Here is a 21,010-nt window from a genome sequence, read left to right on the forward strand (position 1 = left end):
ACAGATTTTTTCTACAAAACACATATTTAATTGAACAAAGTAGCTAAAGTTTGCGAATGTTAAATGACATTGAGGGCGTAAAAGAACGTTTCCTGAAATTTTATATATTTGCAAACTTTTTCATTCAATTTAGAAGCTATCTAATAAAAGAATAATAAACAAGACAATCTGACAAACTATTTGATGTCGACAAATTTCAATACTCGTCTCAGTCAGTGGGAGCAAAGTAATGAAAGTATACAACAGATCCAGACTGGTTTGAATAGAAGCAAAATAAGCATGAGTGTGTGTAAACCCAACTATTGTGTTTCTCACATCAGCCCCGCCTCCAGTGTTTCTCCAACCGAGGGAGCACTTTGAGACTCCACACAGGGGAACACCTCTCCACCCAACCACTGCCCCCAATTTAGCACAAACGATTAAGCTCATTATGCTCGTTAAATTAAGAAAATTAGGAAATTACAAGAGAAAGAACATCATTATCATGGCAGACTCAGATTCACTGCTGTCTGCTTTCCACTTCAATGCCCTTTATACTGGTTTTACATATTACTTTTATAAAACATAGAGCCAAGTGATTGCCAAACTGTGGCAATCACACCCAAAACTCTCAGGATGAACAGATGGTTTTCTGTGTAGTTTGTTGTTATTTGACCTTTAAATAGTCCTCTTGATTTTTTATTAAGACTTTGTTTATTCAGTGTTTTTATACAGAACATGATCCAGAGTTTAATATTCTCACATGGAATAAAAAAAAATGATCCAACAAGTGTTGTGCACATGCAAAATATGTGCATGCAGGAACACATGCAAAAGTGTTTGTTTGCACTACTTTTGTCTCTAACACACACACACACACACACACACACACACACACACAAAGTAAACAGCCAGATTGCACACCCCAGCACAGGCAGAAATACTGTACTATAATGATAACTTTAATTGAATGCAAATTAGGCACTAGGCACACAACAGCACATGCATGACACACACGCGCGCGCACACACACACACACACACACACTCAAACACACACACTTTGTAATGTTATGCAGCATGCGCCGTAATGATATCCTTAATTGACTCATTAACATTTCACACACATAGTGTGAAAACACACACATACAAACACACACTTCACACAGGAGCTAATGACACACTGTCAGAATGCACTGTGATATATTTTTAATGGAGTGAAAACATGCATGCAGGCGCGCGCGCGCACACATACACGCATACACACGTAGCGTACACACGGTTTATTTATTCATGAGCATCATGCTGGATTTGATCCATATTTTGCAAATGGAGGGGCAGAGGTGGATGTGAGCGGAGCAGCGGCGGTGCGTGGTCGCGGCCGGTCAGACCAACCTGTGCCTGGCTCTACCCGGAACCATTATGCAGACAGGAAACTACCATTTTAACGCTAGCAGCATCGGAGGAGCCGTCGACTACAGAGGGGGACACCTAAATCTGACACGGGGCGGAAAACAGCCAACCGAGGAGAAAAGACGGGAAAACACGACGGAAACAAAACAAAGGCGCCGTCTATGCGAAGACGAGCAGTGAGCCGGCGGAGCAGCGCGACTGTGGCGGCAGACAATGGACATATCGGGCCAGGCCAGCGGAAATAGTTTTTGTTAGCGAGTGAAAAGCAGCCCTCCCGGGCCGATGGAGAGCCAGGCCTTTCACAGTGTTTTTCCATGGATGAAGAAAAAGGCCCTGCTGACAGGCAGTAGGGACCCCCTCACGGCGCACTCGCCACTCGCTGCTTTTACACTTTTACTCCCGTAGTTGTGAGCATTTTTTTGCACCTAGCCGTCGTATGCTACAAGGTAAAAAACAAAAACAAAAGCCTTTTCCAGCAGTGGTATGCTGGCTAATTTGCTAGCTGCCGAGCTAAGCGTAGCTAAGCGCTCAGCTAAGCTGCTAGCAGTGCTAGCGTTATACTATGCAGCCGGGATACCACTTTATCTGTCAGTGAAGTGAATATGTATCAGTATTATTGGGTTGTTATACATTTTGTAGCTTAATTCAAAACTCTCCGGATATATGAGTGTGTAAATAATGCACAAAACATGAGATTTTATGAGCGCTAATGGAGCATTTTGGTAACTGGGTAACGTTAGCTAGCTGAGTGATTGATGGATGCTAGCAGACGCTGGTGGAGTGAGTGATAACAGTAATTTGTATCTGTCTAACCTGCTCGGTCATCGATACATCTCTTTCAGGCTACCGACCTGAAGTCACCGGTTGCCGGCGGAGAGACCAGACAGTCCCCCCCTGCCCCCAAGCAGCTGCGATCCAGCGGGGAGCTCCAGACCTGTGGATCAGCCGGTAAGATGGAAACAACATGCAATCACGCTCCTCCAAATTGTCAAACTGACTGTTAGCCTAATTAGCTTCAGTTTGTCGATTGTGCTTCCCTTCTAAGCTGCTTTATATTGTCTACAGTAAAAGTGTGGGTTTAAAGGAGATCTAGCTCATTTTAGCTCTGCACATATCTGAAGATTCATTTGCAAACACTGATGCAGAATCAGCAGCTCAGATAATCTGATGACAACACTGACTCTGTGTGTGTGTGTGTGTGTGTGTGGGAAAAGTAATTTCCAAATAAGAGGCACAATTTTTCCTATAATCTGAAAAAGTTGCTGCTGATGCACACGTGTGAAAAGTATATTTGTCACAAAACTTTTCCAAAACCATTATTCTAACATAAAGAAAAAATACATAGGCCTATAAGTATTGCAATTTAATCAGTTCAAAGTCATACTGCATCTCGCATGACAACTTGACAGCTCTGTAATTGTTTTCATTCTGAGATTTCTGGGACCTAAAAGTGGATTATAGGTTGGGAGAATCTGCTGTGAGTGAAGCTGTGATTTGACAGTTCGTGGGTTTTTTTCACATGTTGGATGAGAATTACAGACACTTTTAATCACAGAGAAAAGTGTTAGATAAACACATGTTTCTGAAACTCAACAGTTGATCTACTGGTGTAGACTGTTAGGAAGCTTCGCTGTTACTTGGTGATGCTGGTGCTACAGATAGTCTTGGTTCAAGGTGGTTTGTCTTCAGAATATTTCTCCATAATGTTCTAAATGCACTCTTCAAAGTTGCAACATCGGCTTTTTTTTAATTCACTTTGAAAGACAATTAATTTCACCTGTCACCAGGTACATAAAACATCCTACAGAGGAGAGACAAATGGAAGCAAAAACCAATTAAAGTTTCCTAGTGAGGTGCTGGGCAACAAAGAGCTGCCACCCACCTAACAAAGACACAGAAGCTCAATTAGTCAGTCAGACTGCTATTTTTGGCCTCTTAATTGTATTGATGAGAATCACTCAGCAATTCACTACCTGTCCAGTTGTTAATGTTCCTATTTTTTGTAATGAAACAAGCGCCATGAAAGATTAATAAAATGAATTTTCCCTTGTTTTCTGTAATGAAAGTAAATCAAATTTTAAGTTTTAGTTAGAGATAACGTCCCTCACATAAACTCTACTTAATCCCGTCCACTCCCTCTCTCCCAACCACAGATTCATTTTTGTCTTTTAGGGGGAGATAGCAGGTCAACAGTATATGCCGCATAGAAGAGGTGTATGCCGTCTGAAAGCTGTAAACATGAAGATGAATTTAATATGCAGCTCAGCACTGTGTGTCAAAATTTTCCAGTCACAAATCTATAATAAACATTGTGTTTTGATTAGGCGTCTATTTAGACTTTTAAAGTTTAGATTATAGGGGCTTAGAACATTATGATTGAAGTGTGTGAATGCTGTTCTCATGCTCCATTATGTCTCATAAGTTGTTGCAGCAATTTTTGGGGTTCATACAATTTTATACACAAATGTGGTGCTAAATTTATGCATTTGTGGCCCCTCCATAGATGATAAGAATAGTCATATCCCTCAGAAATACCACGTTAAGACACCAAGACCTTGAGAAACACTATAGAAAAATCCATGCTGTGATTTGGTATCAAAACTTTTGACATTGGAGATTTGATGGCGAGCACGTCTTTTCTGGAAACGGCTGAGAAACACCTGCTTTAGGTCTTCAGTTTGTGGCTGTAAACTTTCATGAGGCTCTGATTATCCAAGAGGCCACTATAGGTCATTTTATACAGGGGGTCATGTTTAAAAAAATTGGTCTAAATGCCATGAAATAACTACTTCAGGCGCTAGCATCATCACACACAAAGAAAATTAGGCTCACTGAATCCACAAGAGTCTCAACTTTCCAATCATACCCAATTATAATTGTTTAGGGACTGTAGTATGAGGAAATATTCAAATATGATAGGTAAAAATAACACATTTGTTTTCTTGTGCTCAAAACTGCATGGGACTTGCATAAAGTGGGCATGTCTATGTAGGGAAGACTCATGGGTACACATAAAACCCATTTTTTTTTTTACAGATATCTTGAGGTGAGAGGTCAAAGGTCCAGTGTGAAAATGGCAGTTGTTCCCTCGCCAAATTTTAGCCTAACTTTGGAGTGTTATTTAACCCCCTTCCAGACAGGCTATCATGGCATGGTTAATACCAGTGGATTCCTTAGGTCTAACTCAGCGTGCTTCAGCCTCTGAAAGACAGTAATGTTGGCTGTGGATGCCAGCGTCCCAGCAGAGTGGAAGAGGTTTAACATCAGATCTTTTAATGAACTAATGATATTTCTACTCACTCAATCTTGTATTATTTATTTGCTTTGATGTCTTTGTTGAGTCCCCCAAGTAGAACATTTTCCCCTGTCATGTAACAGGAGGCTTCAGCAGGGAGGATGTTTCTGTTCGGAGGATTTGAGTCCAGGGTCACATTCAGCTCAGCTACACGAAATATATATATATATAAAATGCATAGTGTGTACACTTAGCGTCCTGGTGCAGATGTTGTTTGTAGGTTCCTGTTGTTCTCGGAGACCATTTGAGACAAATTTTTACATGTGTATAAACACGCAGAAGATCCCGTCCAGTGTGTTGAGTCTGTTCTGACCATTGCTGTGTGAAACACCAACCAACCTGTAGCAGACACACTTAGGCAGTTGCTAAGAATTGCATACCATTTGAAGGAAATGTATCCTTCACCAGCAAAAATGTTTTAGCACTGAACAAATCTGAGGTCAACCTACTGAGGGAAGTTCCCACTGGCTCAGATGTATATATCAGCTGAGTTACTTTCATTCAGCTTTCATTCAGTGTTTAAGGCAGGTTTGATAGCTAGCTGTCTCATGCTGCTCACCAAAAAAAGGAGTTGGTGTATCCTAAATGTATAAAAGTGGCATTGTGATCTTCCTGTTGTAGTTTTAGTAGATTGTTGTTATTATGCTTGTATATTTTACTTCATTCAGATTGCAGTGCCACAACATAGTTGGCTTTCAACAGATCTTAAACTTAGCTGGGTGCCATTTATTTCAGGCCGTTCCAGTTAGACAAACTGGTGTCTGAGCAGAATTTAGATTACAGGTTTTTTTTTTTTTTTTCAGTTTCTAACATGTGCTAGTCAAAACTCATCACATAGTCAGCAAAAGAGAAGTGTGTGTGCAGTGAACTGTGAATCAGTGTTAGTGCTTTCATACAATATGCATTCAGTGATCACATTTTCCAAAATCCATGAACTCTTTTCTCATTCATGTGCCTCAACCTGTCTTCAAAACTGTTGAAAACAGAAGAATGATGTAAAATTTCATGCATTTCTGCAGTAACCATATTAAAATATAGAACCGTTCAGTAAGTGTGTATTGCAGTAATGATGCTGTAATGTAAAAGTTATTCTGAAAGTAATCGAGAAATCTATAAGATAACCAAATGAGAGTGTCTGCTTTTAGGATAATCCGGTTACCAAACAATCAAAATACATAATCATGTTTGTGCAGAAATCCTGTTCATGCAGTTATTGCCATAAAGCAGTCCTAATCATTCATTAGCAAAATTATTGTTTACTTTACTGGGATGTCTGAGCTTCATTGTGCAGAAAGATGACGTATGTGCAGAAGGCCATTTTCACATTCATCTGCTGAAGGGGAAAGTTTCTCTGTGTCTACCTTAAATCTCAGTTTATGTGACACGAGGTCATGGAAGCGTGATTTTGTGACATTACAACTAGTCATGTGTAACCCCATGGACATACACTGTGAATGGACAATTATTTGAATATTCACAAAACCCACTCTCATCATAACTCTAACTGTATTTGTACAAATTCCATTTCTAATTCATTCTTATGACAGATATGTTACAGTCTGTTAAGTAAAAAGGTGTTATTCTGGTTCTATAATATGAAATACTGATCTATGTGAAAATCAAAGATAGAAGTTTAACATGCTTCAGCTACTGCTTTGGCAAACGTTAATGGGGATCTAAATAAATCAAATGCAATGTATTGCGCCCTGTTGTTAGTGTTTTTAGGTCAGTGTGTCAGGAATGACAGTGTTACTGTCTGAGTGAGCTTATTTTGGGACATGCATGAAATGGTTTGGTGGTCTGAGTGAGCTTTCAGGGTCCAACATTTTGATGGAGTTTCCTGGTCTGGCAACTGAGTCAAAAACCCACTCGCTCAAAGTCAATTTTTACTTGCTCCTATACAGACTTGTTTATATATTAGCGGCTAGGGCTGTGTGATATGATGATATATATCATGTGACGAGAGAAAAATGTCTATTGTTTCATATTTTGCTCTATCGTTTATATTGTTGTGACGCAAATTACACTTTTTACGGCAGTATTTTTCGTCATTTGGAGTCTGTCCATCTTTTGCACGGATCACATTGATAAATTACTCTTCTTGGCTTTTTAATTCACAAAGCTTTTACGGCACTTACAGTAACATAACGAGTTTATATAACTCCACCGCTGTCTCCCTCTGCTGCGCTGCACACGCTCAGCCTCAACTTTTTATTCATTGGATTAAAACGTGCAGGATATGTATTGTTATCAGGATATGAAATGAACTGTATCGTGATATGAGATTTTGGTCATATCGCCCAGCCCTTTTAGCAGCTATCAAACAACAACAAAGAAAAAGACAACAAAAATTCAACTGTCGTGTTTTGATGTTTTCCAGAAACTTGACGTATGTTTTTCGGCCTCGCTCTCGGATTTATGGCAAATATTGCAACACATAGTCGGAGTTTCACCCACATCTCCTAACGCCACCCAACTAAACTCCTATTTCCAGCATAATTGAAATGCTCGCTTGCACCTCAGCTCACAAACTTTGCTTTTGCCTTCCTGAATTTCCTCATGAGTGCCAGATCAGTACTGAGCATCTGCAACTCTCCACAGAGATGAGAAGTAAGTGAGAGGGCTCACTCATTAGTTACTTCTGTCACTGTTGAGCTCTGGTTTTGGAGGACAGATTAACAGTTTGGCCAAAATAGGTGTTGGTAAGGCAGACTGTGATTCTAATTTGCTTTTGTGCTTATTGGCTTGAGAGCAGCAGAGTCTTGTTTTGTGGTTTGATTTTGTAGAGTGTGACTCTTGTGAAAATTATAGTTGACAAATGTTTGTTTTGTCAGTTTCTTAAGTGGACTGCAGCCATGCTGTCTGAACATGGCTGTGTCTGATCGAAATTCTTTCTTCCTCCAGAATCTGGTTCCTCATGTTATCCCGGGATCAGATTTATTAAGAAACGGCTTCTATGAGAGGATATTTTTATAAAAGTCTGTGTGTGATGAACAGAAGCATCTTTCTTCTCAGTGTCACTGTTTGTGTGTTTGGCCTTGTGCTTCATCAGCTGTCTTAACAGTTACCTTCCTCATAGCATTCATGCACTCTCTGTAGAACATTTATAAACAGTCAGAGCTTTAAGTAACAGGAGGCTTCAATATTGTTCAAAAAGAAACGGGCATTAACTTATGGCTTTGTGATTTTTTTTTTTTTTCATTACTGTTGTATTTTGCAGATTCCTTAGATACGGGATCAGTCTGCGTTATGAATCCCCGTGTTGCTCTGCCAAGCTTCAGACTGTACGCAGATGTGACGGCACACATGAGGATGTTTGGCTTCTCTGGTTTCTGTCCCAGGGGAGAGCTGTTCATGCCGAACGCTCTGTGCAAAGCCAGAGGAAGGTCACAATTGAGAGCAGAGTTAACCTCAGTCTTAAAAAAAAATATATGTCATCCAGGCAAGACAGACACACAAGTAAAATAAAGTCTTAAATTGATTCCGTTCAGGGCCTGTATGCTGTCAGGAAGTATAAGCGGAATGTTGTTACCTACAGCGAACAAAAGAAGCATCATTTTTAATCATAAAGAAGGTGTCATTGTTCAGCTTGGGGCATTATCAGATGCCAGTCTGTCGCTACAGAAAGACTAAGAAGGTGCCGTTGAATCAGATGATTTTATTAAAAAGGTAACTATTGTTAATTACTCAAATTTTAAAACAATGCATTAGTTGTGAAGCACTGCAGTCCTTGATAGGCTAACAGCATTTTTTAACGCACCACATACATCGGGCGGTGGGTGGGCGGGCCCTCCTGCCCTGCCCATCTGGGGTGTGTCTCTGGCTCCCTGGGGGTGCTGGCCATTGCCGCCCCGGGTCCTCGGGCCTGCGGCCTCTGCGGCTCCCTGGGCGTGGGGTCTGGGCACTCCTGCGGTCTTGGGGTGCCATACCGCCCGCCTTCCCCCGCAGGGCTGGCCCTGGACCCTGGTGATGGTTTTCATAAACACATTGGGAGGGTTCAAATACACGCATGCATGTTCGATACTTCAGCTCCGTGACGCATCGCAAAGAACCGATGGGATCACTTAAAAGGGGCCCACTTGCTTCTCGAACCTACCACACCGCGCTGGCAACTCTTCTCTGCAATCGGGCTTTCCTCTTCCACCAGGACTCTCACATTTTTGGTGTTCAGTGTAGACTTCTCTTTTGTTTTTGTTTTTCAGTACAGTATAGTAGACATGTACAGTGCCCTCCAAAAGTATTGGAACAGTGAGTCCAATTTGTTTACTTTTGTTGTAGACTGAAAACATTTGGGTTTGACATCAAAAGATGAATAAGAGACAAGAGATCAACATTTCAGCTTTTATTTCCAGGTATTTACATCTGGATCTGATACACAACTTAGAAGATAGCATTATTTGTAATGGAACACAAAATTTTTAGGTGAGCAAAAGTATTGGAACATATAAACTTAAAATAGATTAAAGTGAATGAGACTTAATATTTAGTTGCAAATTCTTTGCTTTCAATAACTGTATCAAGCCTGTGACCCATTGACATCACCAAACTTTTGCATTCTTCTTTTGTGATGCTTTTCCAGGCTTTCACCGCAGCCTCTTTCAGTTGTTGTTTGTTTTGGGGGGTTACTCCCTTCAGTCTCCTCTTCAGCAGGTAAAATGCATGCTCTATTGGGTTTAAGTCTGGAGACTGACTTGGCCAGTCTAAAACCTTCCACTTCTTGCCCCTGATGAACTCCTTTGTTGTTTTGGCAGTGTGTTTTGGGTCGTTATCTTGCTGCATGATGAAGGATCTCCCAATCAGTTTGGTTGCATCTTTCTTTAAATTAGCAGACAAAATGTTTCTGTAGACTTCTGAGTTCATTTTGCTGCTGCCAACATGTGTTACATCATCAATGAAGATGAAAGAGCCCGTCCCAGAAGAAGCCATGCAAGCACAAGCCAAGACATTACCTCCACCGTGTTTCACAGATGAGCTTGAATGTTTGGGATCCCTTCTTTCTCCAAACTTTCGCCTTTCCATCACTTTGGAAAAAGTTAATCTTTGTCTCATCAGTCCATAAAACTTTTTCCCAGAATTTTTGAGGCTCATCTCTGTACCTTTTGACAAATTCCAGCCTGGCCTTGCTAATGAGTGGTTTGCATCATCTGGTGTAGCCTCTGTACTTTTGTTCATGAAGTCTTCTGCGAACAGTAGATTGTGATACCTTCACTCCTGCCCTCTGGAGGTTGTTGCTGATGTCACTAACAGTTGTTTTAGGGTCTTTCTTTACAGCTCTCACAATGTTTCTGTCATCAACTGCTGATGTTTTCCTTGGTCTACCTGTTCGACATCTGTTGCTTAGTACACCAGTGGTTTCTTTCTTCTTCAGGACATTCCAAATGGTTGTACTGGCTATGGCCAATGTTTGTGCAATGGCTCTGATTGATTGTCCATCTTCTCTCAGATTCACAATTGCTTCTTTTTCACCCATAGACAGCTCTCTGGTTTTCATGTTGGTTCCACCTCTAAATGCAGTCTGCACAGGCAAAACCTATCGTACCCAATCTGAAACTGAGCTCAGACATCCAGTGCTATTTATTGTTTGAATAATCAATGTAACTGGGAGACACCTGGGCAACAAAACACACCTGTCAGTCACATGTTCCAATACTTTTGCTCTCATGAAAAATGGGTGGGTTCAAACAAAAGGTGCTATCTTCTAAGTTGTGTATCAGATCCAGATGACAATACCTGGAAATGAAAGCTGAAATGTTGATCTCTTATCCCATATTCATCTTTTGATGTCAAACCCAAATATTTTCAGTCTACAACAAAAATAAAGGAATTGGCCTCACTGTTCCAATACTTTTGGAGGGCACTGTATATGTTTATTTTTGATAATCTGTATGGAGCACAACCACCTCAAGGCCACAATACATCAGCTACACTGCCTGTTTCTCCTCTGTTTTTTTGTTTGTTTGTTTGTTTTTTCCTCCTTCTTCTCCGCATGCACTGTCGCTATATAACTCAGGACTTAAGCACCTGCCCCTCAATTCCCCCTGCTTGTTCCTTACTTTCCCCTTGACACACTTTGGTGTATCATGGCCCTCTCTGGCTCATATTAGGAAGTTTTTCCAATAAAGGCTGATAGACTAGTCTCCAGGGAGGGTGGGTGACGGTCACAACCACACACAGTATGGGTATAAAATACTTGACTGCAAGATTAACAGTGCATCAATCTTCATAAGAAGCTTACACCCTTTCGTGGTGCCAAGCTACGAAGACCAATGCAGACAGGTAGGAAAAAAAAAAAAAAGATAGGCTAACAGCATCAAGCTGCTACTCCGTGTAGTGATCCACATTTGCATGAATACATTTTGTCCCTTACTGGTTATAAAAACCTTTGAGATTGAGACGCAACACAGGAACGTAATCAGTAAAGTTAATTGAAAATGCCAATCTCTAAATATCAGATTACATTTTTGACTGAAAGGATTTGCTGAGCTGGAATGTTGATTCTCAGCAGTCTGTTTTCCTCATGCACACACAGACACTGTCCACCAGACCACCTTTTTTTTATCTGGCATTTAGCTTTGTGTGTGTGTGTGTCTGTGTGTCTGTGTGTCTGTGTGTGCGTTTGTTGGAGGCGACAGGCAGCCATGTTTTCCAGCAGGAGCTGGACAGGAGTCGGGTGGCATTTTGAGCCACCACTCTCATTTCCTTTCCCTCTCTGGGCGCCGTCTGCCTCTGTACACTTCAACACTTTTTAAAGTAAAGTCATGATTTATTGTTTTGATTATTGCACCTAAATATTAGATTCATAAATGGAAACCAGTGGATGAAAGTTGCATTTACATATTTTCTTTTTGCTACTAATGGTCATTTTTGTTAACTCTCAGTGCCTGAAATTCTTTTTTTTTTGAAAGGGGGGAGTTCCTCCTTAAGTGCTTCACAAAGGAGAGAGTTATACATTTTGGACAGGGGGTGGGGATGGAGGTGGGATGGAGCTTAATCAGACTTCAATGACCTCGTCCTTACCTCAGATTGCATTATGTTGCTCTCCTCAGGATTCTCTAAACTACATACAATGCTGTAATTTGTTGTCTCTTTCTCCTCCACTCCTGTCTAGTTGTCTCTGAGCTGCATCAGTGTCTTTAGTCTTAATTTTGGTGACTCCCCCTTCTCTTGCACAAGATGCTGCAACAGCAGAGGGGGCTTGTAGCTTTTAGAGAGAGGGAGAGAGAGCAACAGGCGTGTTGTTCAAGAGCCGGAGGTCAGCGCTCTGGCCAGTCCTCCTGCATTACACAGCAATGCAAACGTTGGCCTAAATTTATCAGATGTGTGCAGAAACTTTAAGGAACAAATTGTAAGTGCCAAATTTGTGGGAACTGATGAAATTAAGCACAATACCCTCAATCACACTCTGAAATTTAGCCACCCAGGAACTTAAGGGTAATTTTACGGGGCCGGGGCTGTTGGTGCGTGTCTCCACCGCAGGAACCACCCCCGAAGGACAGAGTTCTGGAACTTTTACAGGGGCTAAACAAGTCCTTGCCTCAGGGTAGGTACTCAGAACGGCCCCGAGAAACTCCTGGCTGGGGCTTGGGGATTACTTGGTGCTGATTGGATATACTCAAGGTGGGACGTGACGACAACAGAAAGCAACAAAATAGCCGGCATTTTTAAAACTCAGCAGACGAGGGTTAGCTTGTTCATATAGCTTCGCTGCCATGTAAAAAAAACTCACTAAATGGCCCGTGAAAAAAATATTTTTTCCAGTGGATATCTTAGTTACAATATGATTGAGCTAGCAAAGCAGTTTTGTATTGCTATGTGTGGTATTTATTCAGTTTTGGGAAATCACGATGTCTAGAAAGCATCAGCTGACAGGGACAGCTAACAGCAGCAGCAAAGCTAACATCAGAACGTGATCTGTTAAAAGCCTCCCGTTGTCGGATACGACATGAAACGACTCCAGTTAGCTCAATCATGTTGTAACTAAGACATCCGCTGGAAAAAACATTTTTTTCACGGGCCATTTAGTGAGTTATTACAGACACCGCTATCGGCTAACGGCGTCCCTACGTCACTGGTCACCCCGGTCAAAATGGTCGCGCAACGATTACGTCACATCCAGAGCCCGTAACTTTACAGGAACCTTCCTCCGACTCCACTCTCAGTGGAGACACGGCGGTTGAGAGGGCCAAGTGAGAGGACGTTCCTGTAGTAGTTCCAGCCCCCCAAATAGTACCAGGAACTTCTTCAGTGGAAACGGGCCTTATTACTGTTAGGTAGTGTAAGCCCAGTTAGCCCTGTGTGTGTGTGTGTGTGTGTGTGTGTGTGTGTGTGTGTGTGTGTGTGTGTGTGTGTGTGCGCACGCGCAGAGCTCACACTTGGCGGCAACTGCTACAACCCATACATCTGTGGTGTGATTAAGTTGTGTGCCCTTTATTTGACGGAGTTGGCAGTCCAGCAAAACATTCAAAAGTATGGCTACACGCCACTCTATTGACATCATGGGTATTGAATGAAGTACCCTATTGGTATTGGCATCACTTTAAGGGTACTGGTTTTGTAATGTTTTAAACGATACAGTCTGAACAGGTTGTTATATCAATGAAATGGTCAGCTCAATATTTGAACTGGTAAAGATTAAATGTCAGGTTAAATAAAGAGTACTGAAGCTCAAATTAAAAATTGCAGAAGTATGTTTGTCTTTAGCTAAATTAGTTGCCGGTGTGTTAACTGAGTTGTTTATTCTGTTTCTTTTGAGACATTTAGCATCTGGATTTGGTGGCAAAAAAAGCAACGCAGTGTTGTTGAACTCTGTGTTCCAAAAGTGTTCTGTTAATCTGCTCTGTATCAAGTCACTGAATCACTAACTGATATTATTGTCCTTTTTTCTCCTCCTCAGGCTGTCCGAAGAACTCCATGAGCGGAAAGAAGGGCAGTGAAGCAATGGTTTACCCTCCACTGAAATAACGGACACACTCCACTTTACAGGACTGCTGACCTGATTTTTAAAAATCAGCATACAGTTATGGAACACTTCAAAGAAACACTACAGACTCTGTTTTTTAGTACGATTTAGTTTATTGCCTATTTATGATTTTTTGTTTTTATATAACATCCTACAGAAGCACTTTTCACTCTTGAATGGAGAGTAAAAGTATTAGTGACACATTGATGTGAGAGAATCAAGCATCGGCTTTTGGTGGATTACAGCTTGTTAGAAGTTTGGGGACTACCTCAAAATCCTGCCTTGTCAGTTTGACAAGGGGTCACTGCTGATTCCAGCAATCACAGGCTTAGTGCACGTGGCAGTTGTGGCTACGTGACACTTTGCCACAGCTGTATTGGGAGATGTTCCAGTTCAGCAAGTACCCCATGGACATTTTAGAAATGCTAAGTGGACACCAGGCCCACCAGTTCAAAGGCCTTGGATTAGAACGCCAACTGAGCCACCAGCAGCAGGTCCAACTGCAGCATCAGCAGCAGCTCCAGCAGCAGCACCAACCCTCTGCTGACAGCTCTGGAAGCCTCCTGTCTGGCCTCGGCCTCGGATCCCTCCAGAGTTCTCGGAGTAATGCCTTCGCTGACTCCTCATCGTTATTCGCCAAAATGAGCGCTGCTCCCCCATCCATCTCCCATCAGAGCCAGTCATCCTCTTCCTCTCACAGCTCCAGGAAGTCCAGTAAAATGAGCAGTAGTAGTAGCAGCAGTGGGAGCTCCACGTCGGGATACCCCCAGTTTTTGCGGCCTTTCCACCCAGCTGAGGCAGCGCTGGCTCAGGAGCAGCTCCACACAGGGATGGGACGTTTTGACTTTGCCGGGAGCAGCAGTGGAGGAAGCACAGGGGTCATCGGCGGGGTTGTTACACCTGCACCCCCGCCTCCACCGCTGCATCCCGGTCTCTCTGTCCCCCAGCCCTCCCCTGGTCCCCCCTCTTCCTCGCCCTCTCCCGCCACCTCTTCTGCAGCCTCAAACAACCCCTCCAGCAGCACTGCAGTCCCCTTAGTTGGCCAGTCTGATCCCCGCAGCCTCCACCAGCAGTTCAGTTGCATGCTTGCTGCCAACCAGTACTTCCTGTCCGGTGTCCCCACCAACAGCAGCCTGGAGCAGTTCCTCGTCCAGCAAGGCACTCACAACCACTTGGGCTTGGGTCTGAGCCAAGGGGCTACTGACTCAAACTCGGCCCTGGCCCCTCCCCCCACCCTCCACCCCTCGCACAGCCACAGCCACACAGCTCCACCACCTCAGCAGCAACAGCAGCAGCTGACCCCTCATGCCTTATCTCATCCACACAGCCACACTCACCACCCACACCCACTCCACCCGGCTCCCCAGCCTGCCCCACTGGGTGGCTTTGATTTCCAAGGCATTCCAGTTCTTTCCTCTAACCAGATAGCATCACTAATGCAGCAAGAGGCTGGCCTTCCCCTCCCCCTACCCCTGCACCTGTCCCTCTCTAAAGACGATGCAAAGACAGGAGACAACTCGTCTTCATCAACTTCAAGTGGAGGAAGCAGGAGAAAGAAAGCAATGGCGGGCTATCTGCCCCAGAGGAAAGCAGACAGTAGTAGCCACAGTCACAGCAGTCACAGCCATAGCAGCAGTAGTAACTGCCACAACAGCAGCTCGAGTGGGCACAGTCAGAGCTCCTCAACAGGCCTCGTGGGAGGAGGATCTGGGGGTGTTGGGATAAGTGGCATCGGAAGCGAGCCACCTCATTCCTCACTCCTCTCATCATCCTCCCAGCAACAGCGCTCATCGTCCACCGTCTCCTCCTCTTCGTCTGCCCCTCCCTCCTCTAACTCCACCTCTGTGCTTGTAGCCAACGGTAACCAACAGTTGTCCAAATCCCAGGACAGCCACAGTAATAGTTCATCTGGCCAGCCCGAACCAGAGCCCCTTTACCACTGTGGTGAATGTGGTAAAACCTTCACCCACCTCTCCAGCCTTCGAAGGCACCTCCGCAGCCACGGCTTGACACCAGAAAGCCAAAGCAGGAAGTCAGACTGTAACTCCCCCAGCCCAGAGAGGATATTCTGCTGTGGCGAGTGTGGGAAGAGATTTAAAAAGAGGGGGCATCTCATCCAACACAGTGTCACCCACTCAGAAAACCGGCCTTTTGTCTGCAATATCTGCCAAAAGTCCTTCAACCGTCGAGAGTCACTTACAAGACATGAGAAGATTCACGACGAGAAGCCTTTCCGTTGCCCGGCTTGCGGGCGTTGTTTCCGTGAAAGCACCTCTCTTCTCAACCATGCTGCCTCAGGTGCTTGTGGTAAACCTCCCCGAAGTTCAAAAAACCGGGCCGGCAGCGGAGGGAGTGCATCATCTAACCCAAGCAGCAGTAAAATGGGGAGCGGTGGAGACAGGGTAGGAATCCCAAACGATGGGGCAGCAATGGCTAATGACAAGTATGCAACAGATTATTCCAGAAATCGCTACCAGAGTCAGTCGTCTTACAACAGTGGTGTAGATGACTACAGGAGATCACAATCCTCATCTCTGTACCCCTCTGAGAGCACACTAGCCAGTGAAATAACCAGCCAAACTCTGCGTAAGGCCCCTTTAGCCCCAACTCTTCATCCCCACCCACAGAGCCAGCAACAGCAGCACCACCATCACCAACAGCAGCAGCCACAACAACAGCAGCCACACCTCCCCCTCTCCTCCCTGTTGGATGATTCGGAGGATGAGGTCACCAGCAGTGCGATGTCGGCCATCGCTGCTGCAGCCGCAGCCTCTTGTGAAATAAACACAGAGAGCCGGGAAGGAGAGAGGAGGGATATCATTGGTGGCCTGCTGGGGGGGTTGGGGTTTAACATGGGTGGACCATCGTCCACGCCCAGCCTCAACGGTTCCACCATTCCTTTGACCCACCCCAGCCAGCCCCACACAAAGCCCAGGAGGCCTAGGAAGCCCCGAGAGAAGAGGGACCCAAACACCATCGTCAGGAGAAGAAGGAGTCCAGCTCCTCCAGGGGACGGCTCAGAGAGGCCGTACAGCTGTCAGATTTGTGGCAAGCGCTTCAGAAGGGCGGAGACCCTGCGACGCCATAACCGCGTCCACACAGGGGAGAAGCCTCACGCCTGTGAAGTATGCGGCAAAATGTTCCGCGAGCCTTTCCACCTCACCAAGCATCTGACCGTGCATTCTGGTCAAAAGAACTACAAATGCAATCTGTGCGGGAAGATGTTCGCCTATGCACAGAGCCTCGTGAGACACGGAAAGTTGCACAGAAAAGGGGAGATCGACAGCCAGGGGAGGAGAATCAAAGGTGCTGCTGCTGCCGCTGCCGCCGCCGCTGCTGCCGCCATCAGTCAAGTCGCCCCATCGGGAAACTCTGACTACTTCTCATCCTGCTCCCAAGGAGAAAAGTCTCCAACATCTGGCACCCCCTCTCAGAGGCTTTATACCTGCACAGTGTGCTGGAAATCATTCCGCCACTATTTCCACCTGACGGCACATCAACAGACTGTCCACGGTGGCGGGGTGGGGCTGGAAAAGTCCTTTCGCTGTGAAGTATGTGGTAAAGCCTTCGCCTACTCCAACAGCTTAGTTCGCCACAAGCTGTCTCAGCATGGCATTGACCGCACCGGCCAGCGTGTTAACCAGCCCCAACCCTCTGGATACTCCCCACTTTTCTATGATTCCGGATCAGGTTCAAATTACGCCGGATCGTCTCACATGCAGCAAGGGGCGCCTGGACAGCAGCAACAGCCACAGCCACAGCCGCAGCAACAACAGCAACAGCTGCAGCACCCTTTTCACTACCGCTCAAAAAACTTCCAAAAGCGGCATGGACAGACAAAAAAGCAAAGGAAAAAAAAAAGGCGAGTGGTGATCCACAGCATCATGAGGGATGGAAAGCTGGTGGGTGTCCCTCTGAGTAAAGACACCCGCAGGAAGCTGTTGCTTATTAGGAAAAGGAGGGGCAAACTGCAGGCACAGCTCAACAAAAAAAAGCTTCTGGTCCAGCTGAGGATGAGGGGTGGCGTGATGAAAGTGAAGTCGTGGTCTGGAGGTGCTGTCAGAGTCACAGGGCTCACCTCAATGGACGTCCCCATCAAGCGCTTCCCTTGCCCCATATGCCCCAGCGCCACATATGCCAAGCAGGGTTCTTTGCTGCTCCACCACGCCATCAGGCACCCGCCGAGAAACTCAGGCCGCCACGCCCGTCTGCGGTGCCAGGTGTGTGGGAGACGCACCAGCTCGTTACACAAAGCCTTGAAACACAGGGGCCAGCATCTCAAACAAGCCGCATTCCAATGTCGCAAATGCCGGCACCGTTTCTGGAACCCGCGGCTTCTGGCCCGCCACAAGTTCTGCTGTCGGGGGGCGAACACCGGCGGGAACTGGGGACTGATGAGGATGAAATCTCCATCGTCAGATAGTGAGCACTCACCAATCCAGCTAACGGTCCCAGCTCTGATCCAGCCTGAGAGATCAACAGTTCTGACTGAGTACAGTCAGTAAAAAAAAAAAAAAACAACAGTTTTTTAGACTAGATTGTTTTGATGTTTATTTTTTTTAAATAATCCAAGAAGCAAGCAAGAGCTAGCAAGTTTTTAACAGAACAAGATGGGAGACCGGGGACGGGTTAGTGTAACTACCTTAATATCCCCACACCGCTCCCAAAAAACCTGCATACAATCCTTACTTACTGCAGCAGAGGTGGCTGATGAATTAGAGTGGACTTTAAAAAGCCCAACATCAGAACCATCCTCGTCATTCTGTCTCCCTTTCCTCTAAGGTAGAGGTACTCTAGACCACGTGACAATTTTAGTAGCACCTGTTTGAATCATGCATTAATCCAGTTTTCCTTTTCCACCATCTTTTATTTTTTAATTTTCCCATTAGCAGTGTTTGCGCATAAATACAGATTGGATGCCTATTGTAGAAGTGAGGTACCTTTTAGTACCAGTTTATTTTTTCAAATTGTTTTCACATTATTCACAGTTAAACCGTATAGTCCGTGTCTCCTGCTCTGTATGTGTTTATTTGTTACCCCCAGTGGAGAATCTCCCACTTTTTATACTGAGACGACATCTGCCCTGAAATTAAATTAATCTTTTAAGACAAAAGAAGGAAGCTGGTGAAAACAGTCCAATCTGTCACAAAAAGCAGTTGACGTGTTAAAGTGACTGAAAAGGAAAAAAGGAGTTAGGACAAAACAGGAAAGTGTTGGTGACCTTGTTTTTAATGTACACTACTTTTGTCATTTTTTTAAAGAGGCGTGCATAGAGAAAAAACACGGCTCAAACTGTTAATGTGTTCAGGATTTGAAAAGGACAGAAATAACCGGAGTGTACTGTACAATTCGTATTATATTTTATTATATATTGATTATTTGCTGTTTTTTACTCCAAGTATCATTTCTTTTATCATCGTTGGTATTGTACGGGTGGGAGGGAACGAGTCGGGGACTATCTTTGTAAAACAGCGGGGCGAGTATATGTATCGATGTGATATTTTTTTCCCCTCCCTGTACCCCTTTTACCTACTCCCTCATTGCCACAGTTATGCCCAGTTTTTGTAACAAAAGCGTGTACACATAGTTCATTACTTAGGTCCTGTCCAGATGTGTTTTTTCTTTTTTTTTTCTGTAAAACTAAAACATGTAATATTATTACTAAATTACTATCCTTTTCTTTGCCTAAAAGTGAGTTGTTGAAAACCCTCAAATAAAAAAGAAACTGAAATTGTACTGTTGGTTTAAGTTTATATTAAAAGCTGGAGGCATTTGCTCAAGCAGTGAGACAATGGTGATGTTCAAATGCGAATTTAGGTCATGAAAAACACACAGTGAGTTTTTATTTGAAAACTCCTTAATTTTCTTGGAATTTTCCCAGAAAGAATTGTAATTTGATGGTAAATATATGAACAATAGGATTTTTCTAAAAGAAAAGTTCAATTTAAAGCTGCCCCAAGTAGAAATTCACCAATATTAACATATTGGAATTGTATGACTTTTCTGTTGATAAATTTAAGCAGATCATTAGCAATTCATCAGTTAAAACTGCCTCTGTTTTCCCCAAGGTTACTCTGGGTGTTTGTAAAATGTCTTTAATTCAGTTTTATGAATATTAGACCTTAAAGGCTTTTAAATAGTCTTACACTTGGATTTGTGAGGTCTTAAAGCTATAGTGCGTAACTTCTGTCGCCTCCCAGCAGATAATGCGTTATTACAACTAATAAGCCGGCGGCACTTCCATGTACACAGAGTAACACTCACCACACACCATACACAGAGTAACACTCGCCACACACCGTACACAGAGTAACACTTGCCACACACCGTACACAGAGTAACACTTGCCAGTCGCCACACACCGTACACAGACTAACACTTGCCAGTCGCTACACACCGTACACAGAGTAACACTTGCCAGTCGCCACACACCATACACAGATTAACACTTGCCAGTCGCCACACACCATACACAGACTAACACTTGCCAGTCGCCACACACCGTACACAGACTAACACTTGCCAGTCGCCACACACCATACACAGATTAACACTTGCCTTTGTGGTAGGATCCACTTCTGAACCGTGTCTCGGCTGCTTCTCCGCCATGTTGCTTTCTCTTTCTACCTGCGCTCTACCTCTTGCTATGACACTCTGCGCTCTTCCTCCCCCTCCCTTCTTGTTGTGAGGAAGCATTTCCTGTGTGCCAGCGCGGGAATGTCTAAAAATGATATATATTGAAAAATACCACGAGATGTTAGAGGAGCCAATCGGCTTAATCAGCATTGTGTCATCTCCTCTAGTAGTGGCTTGGGTGAAACGGACATTTACGGACGGAGAAGTTACACACTATAGCTTTAATTGCCACTATCATTTTATCTAATTCAATATATCCATCTTTTCATTTTGTTTTGTCAGAACGAGCTCTTCTGTGTGATGTTTTATTTTTATTTCAACCTTTATTTAACCAAGTCCCATTGAGATTCAAAATCTTTTTCCATGAAGGCCTGGCAAAGACAGCAGCATGAAGAATTTCACATCAAAGAACAGACTAAAAACACAACAGCAAAAAGTTTAAAGTAACAGCATAGAAAATGACACAACAGCAAATTTACAACAAAACTAAATTAGCAGCGTTCAGTTACCAGACGTGCATTCATTGGTCACAAAGATCCTTAATCCTATTCTTAAAATCTCCCATGCTTATGACAGTCTAATTTATGGTGACTGTGTAGCTGACTTCAAGACAATGGAGCAAAAAGCACTTTCACCAGTTCTCTAATACTTTCAAGAACTCTGGAAAGGACGAGTGCATTGTGTATTTATTTGATAGACTAAATCAGTTTTTCGGGGGTGGTACTCTCA

General features: G+C 43.9%; 1 protein-coding gene across 1 annotated transcript; it reads left to right on the top strand.

The window, feature by feature from the left end:
- Positions 1-1,299: 1,299 nt before the first annotated feature.
- LOC117263622 (uncharacterized) lies at positions 1,300-19,381 on the top strand. The gene is made up of 3 exons (XM_033637201.2): positions 1,300-1,837; positions 2,234-2,339; positions 13,580-19,381. Exon 3 carries the CDS (start codon positions 14,029-14,031, stop codon positions 18,148-18,150), a length of 4,122 nt encoding a protein of 1,373 aa, XP_033493092.1. The 5' UTR covers positions 1,300-1,837; positions 2,234-2,339; positions 13,580-14,028; the 3' UTR covers positions 18,151-19,381.
- Positions 19,382-21,010: the final 1,629 nt, after the last annotated feature.

The sequence above is a fragment of the Epinephelus lanceolatus genome, chromosome 16, assembly GCF_041903045.1.
Source record: "Epinephelus lanceolatus isolate andai-2023 chromosome 16, ASM4190304v1, whole genome shotgun sequence".
Taxonomy (NCBI): Eukaryota; Metazoa; Chordata; class Actinopteri; order Perciformes; family Serranidae; genus Epinephelus; species Epinephelus lanceolatus.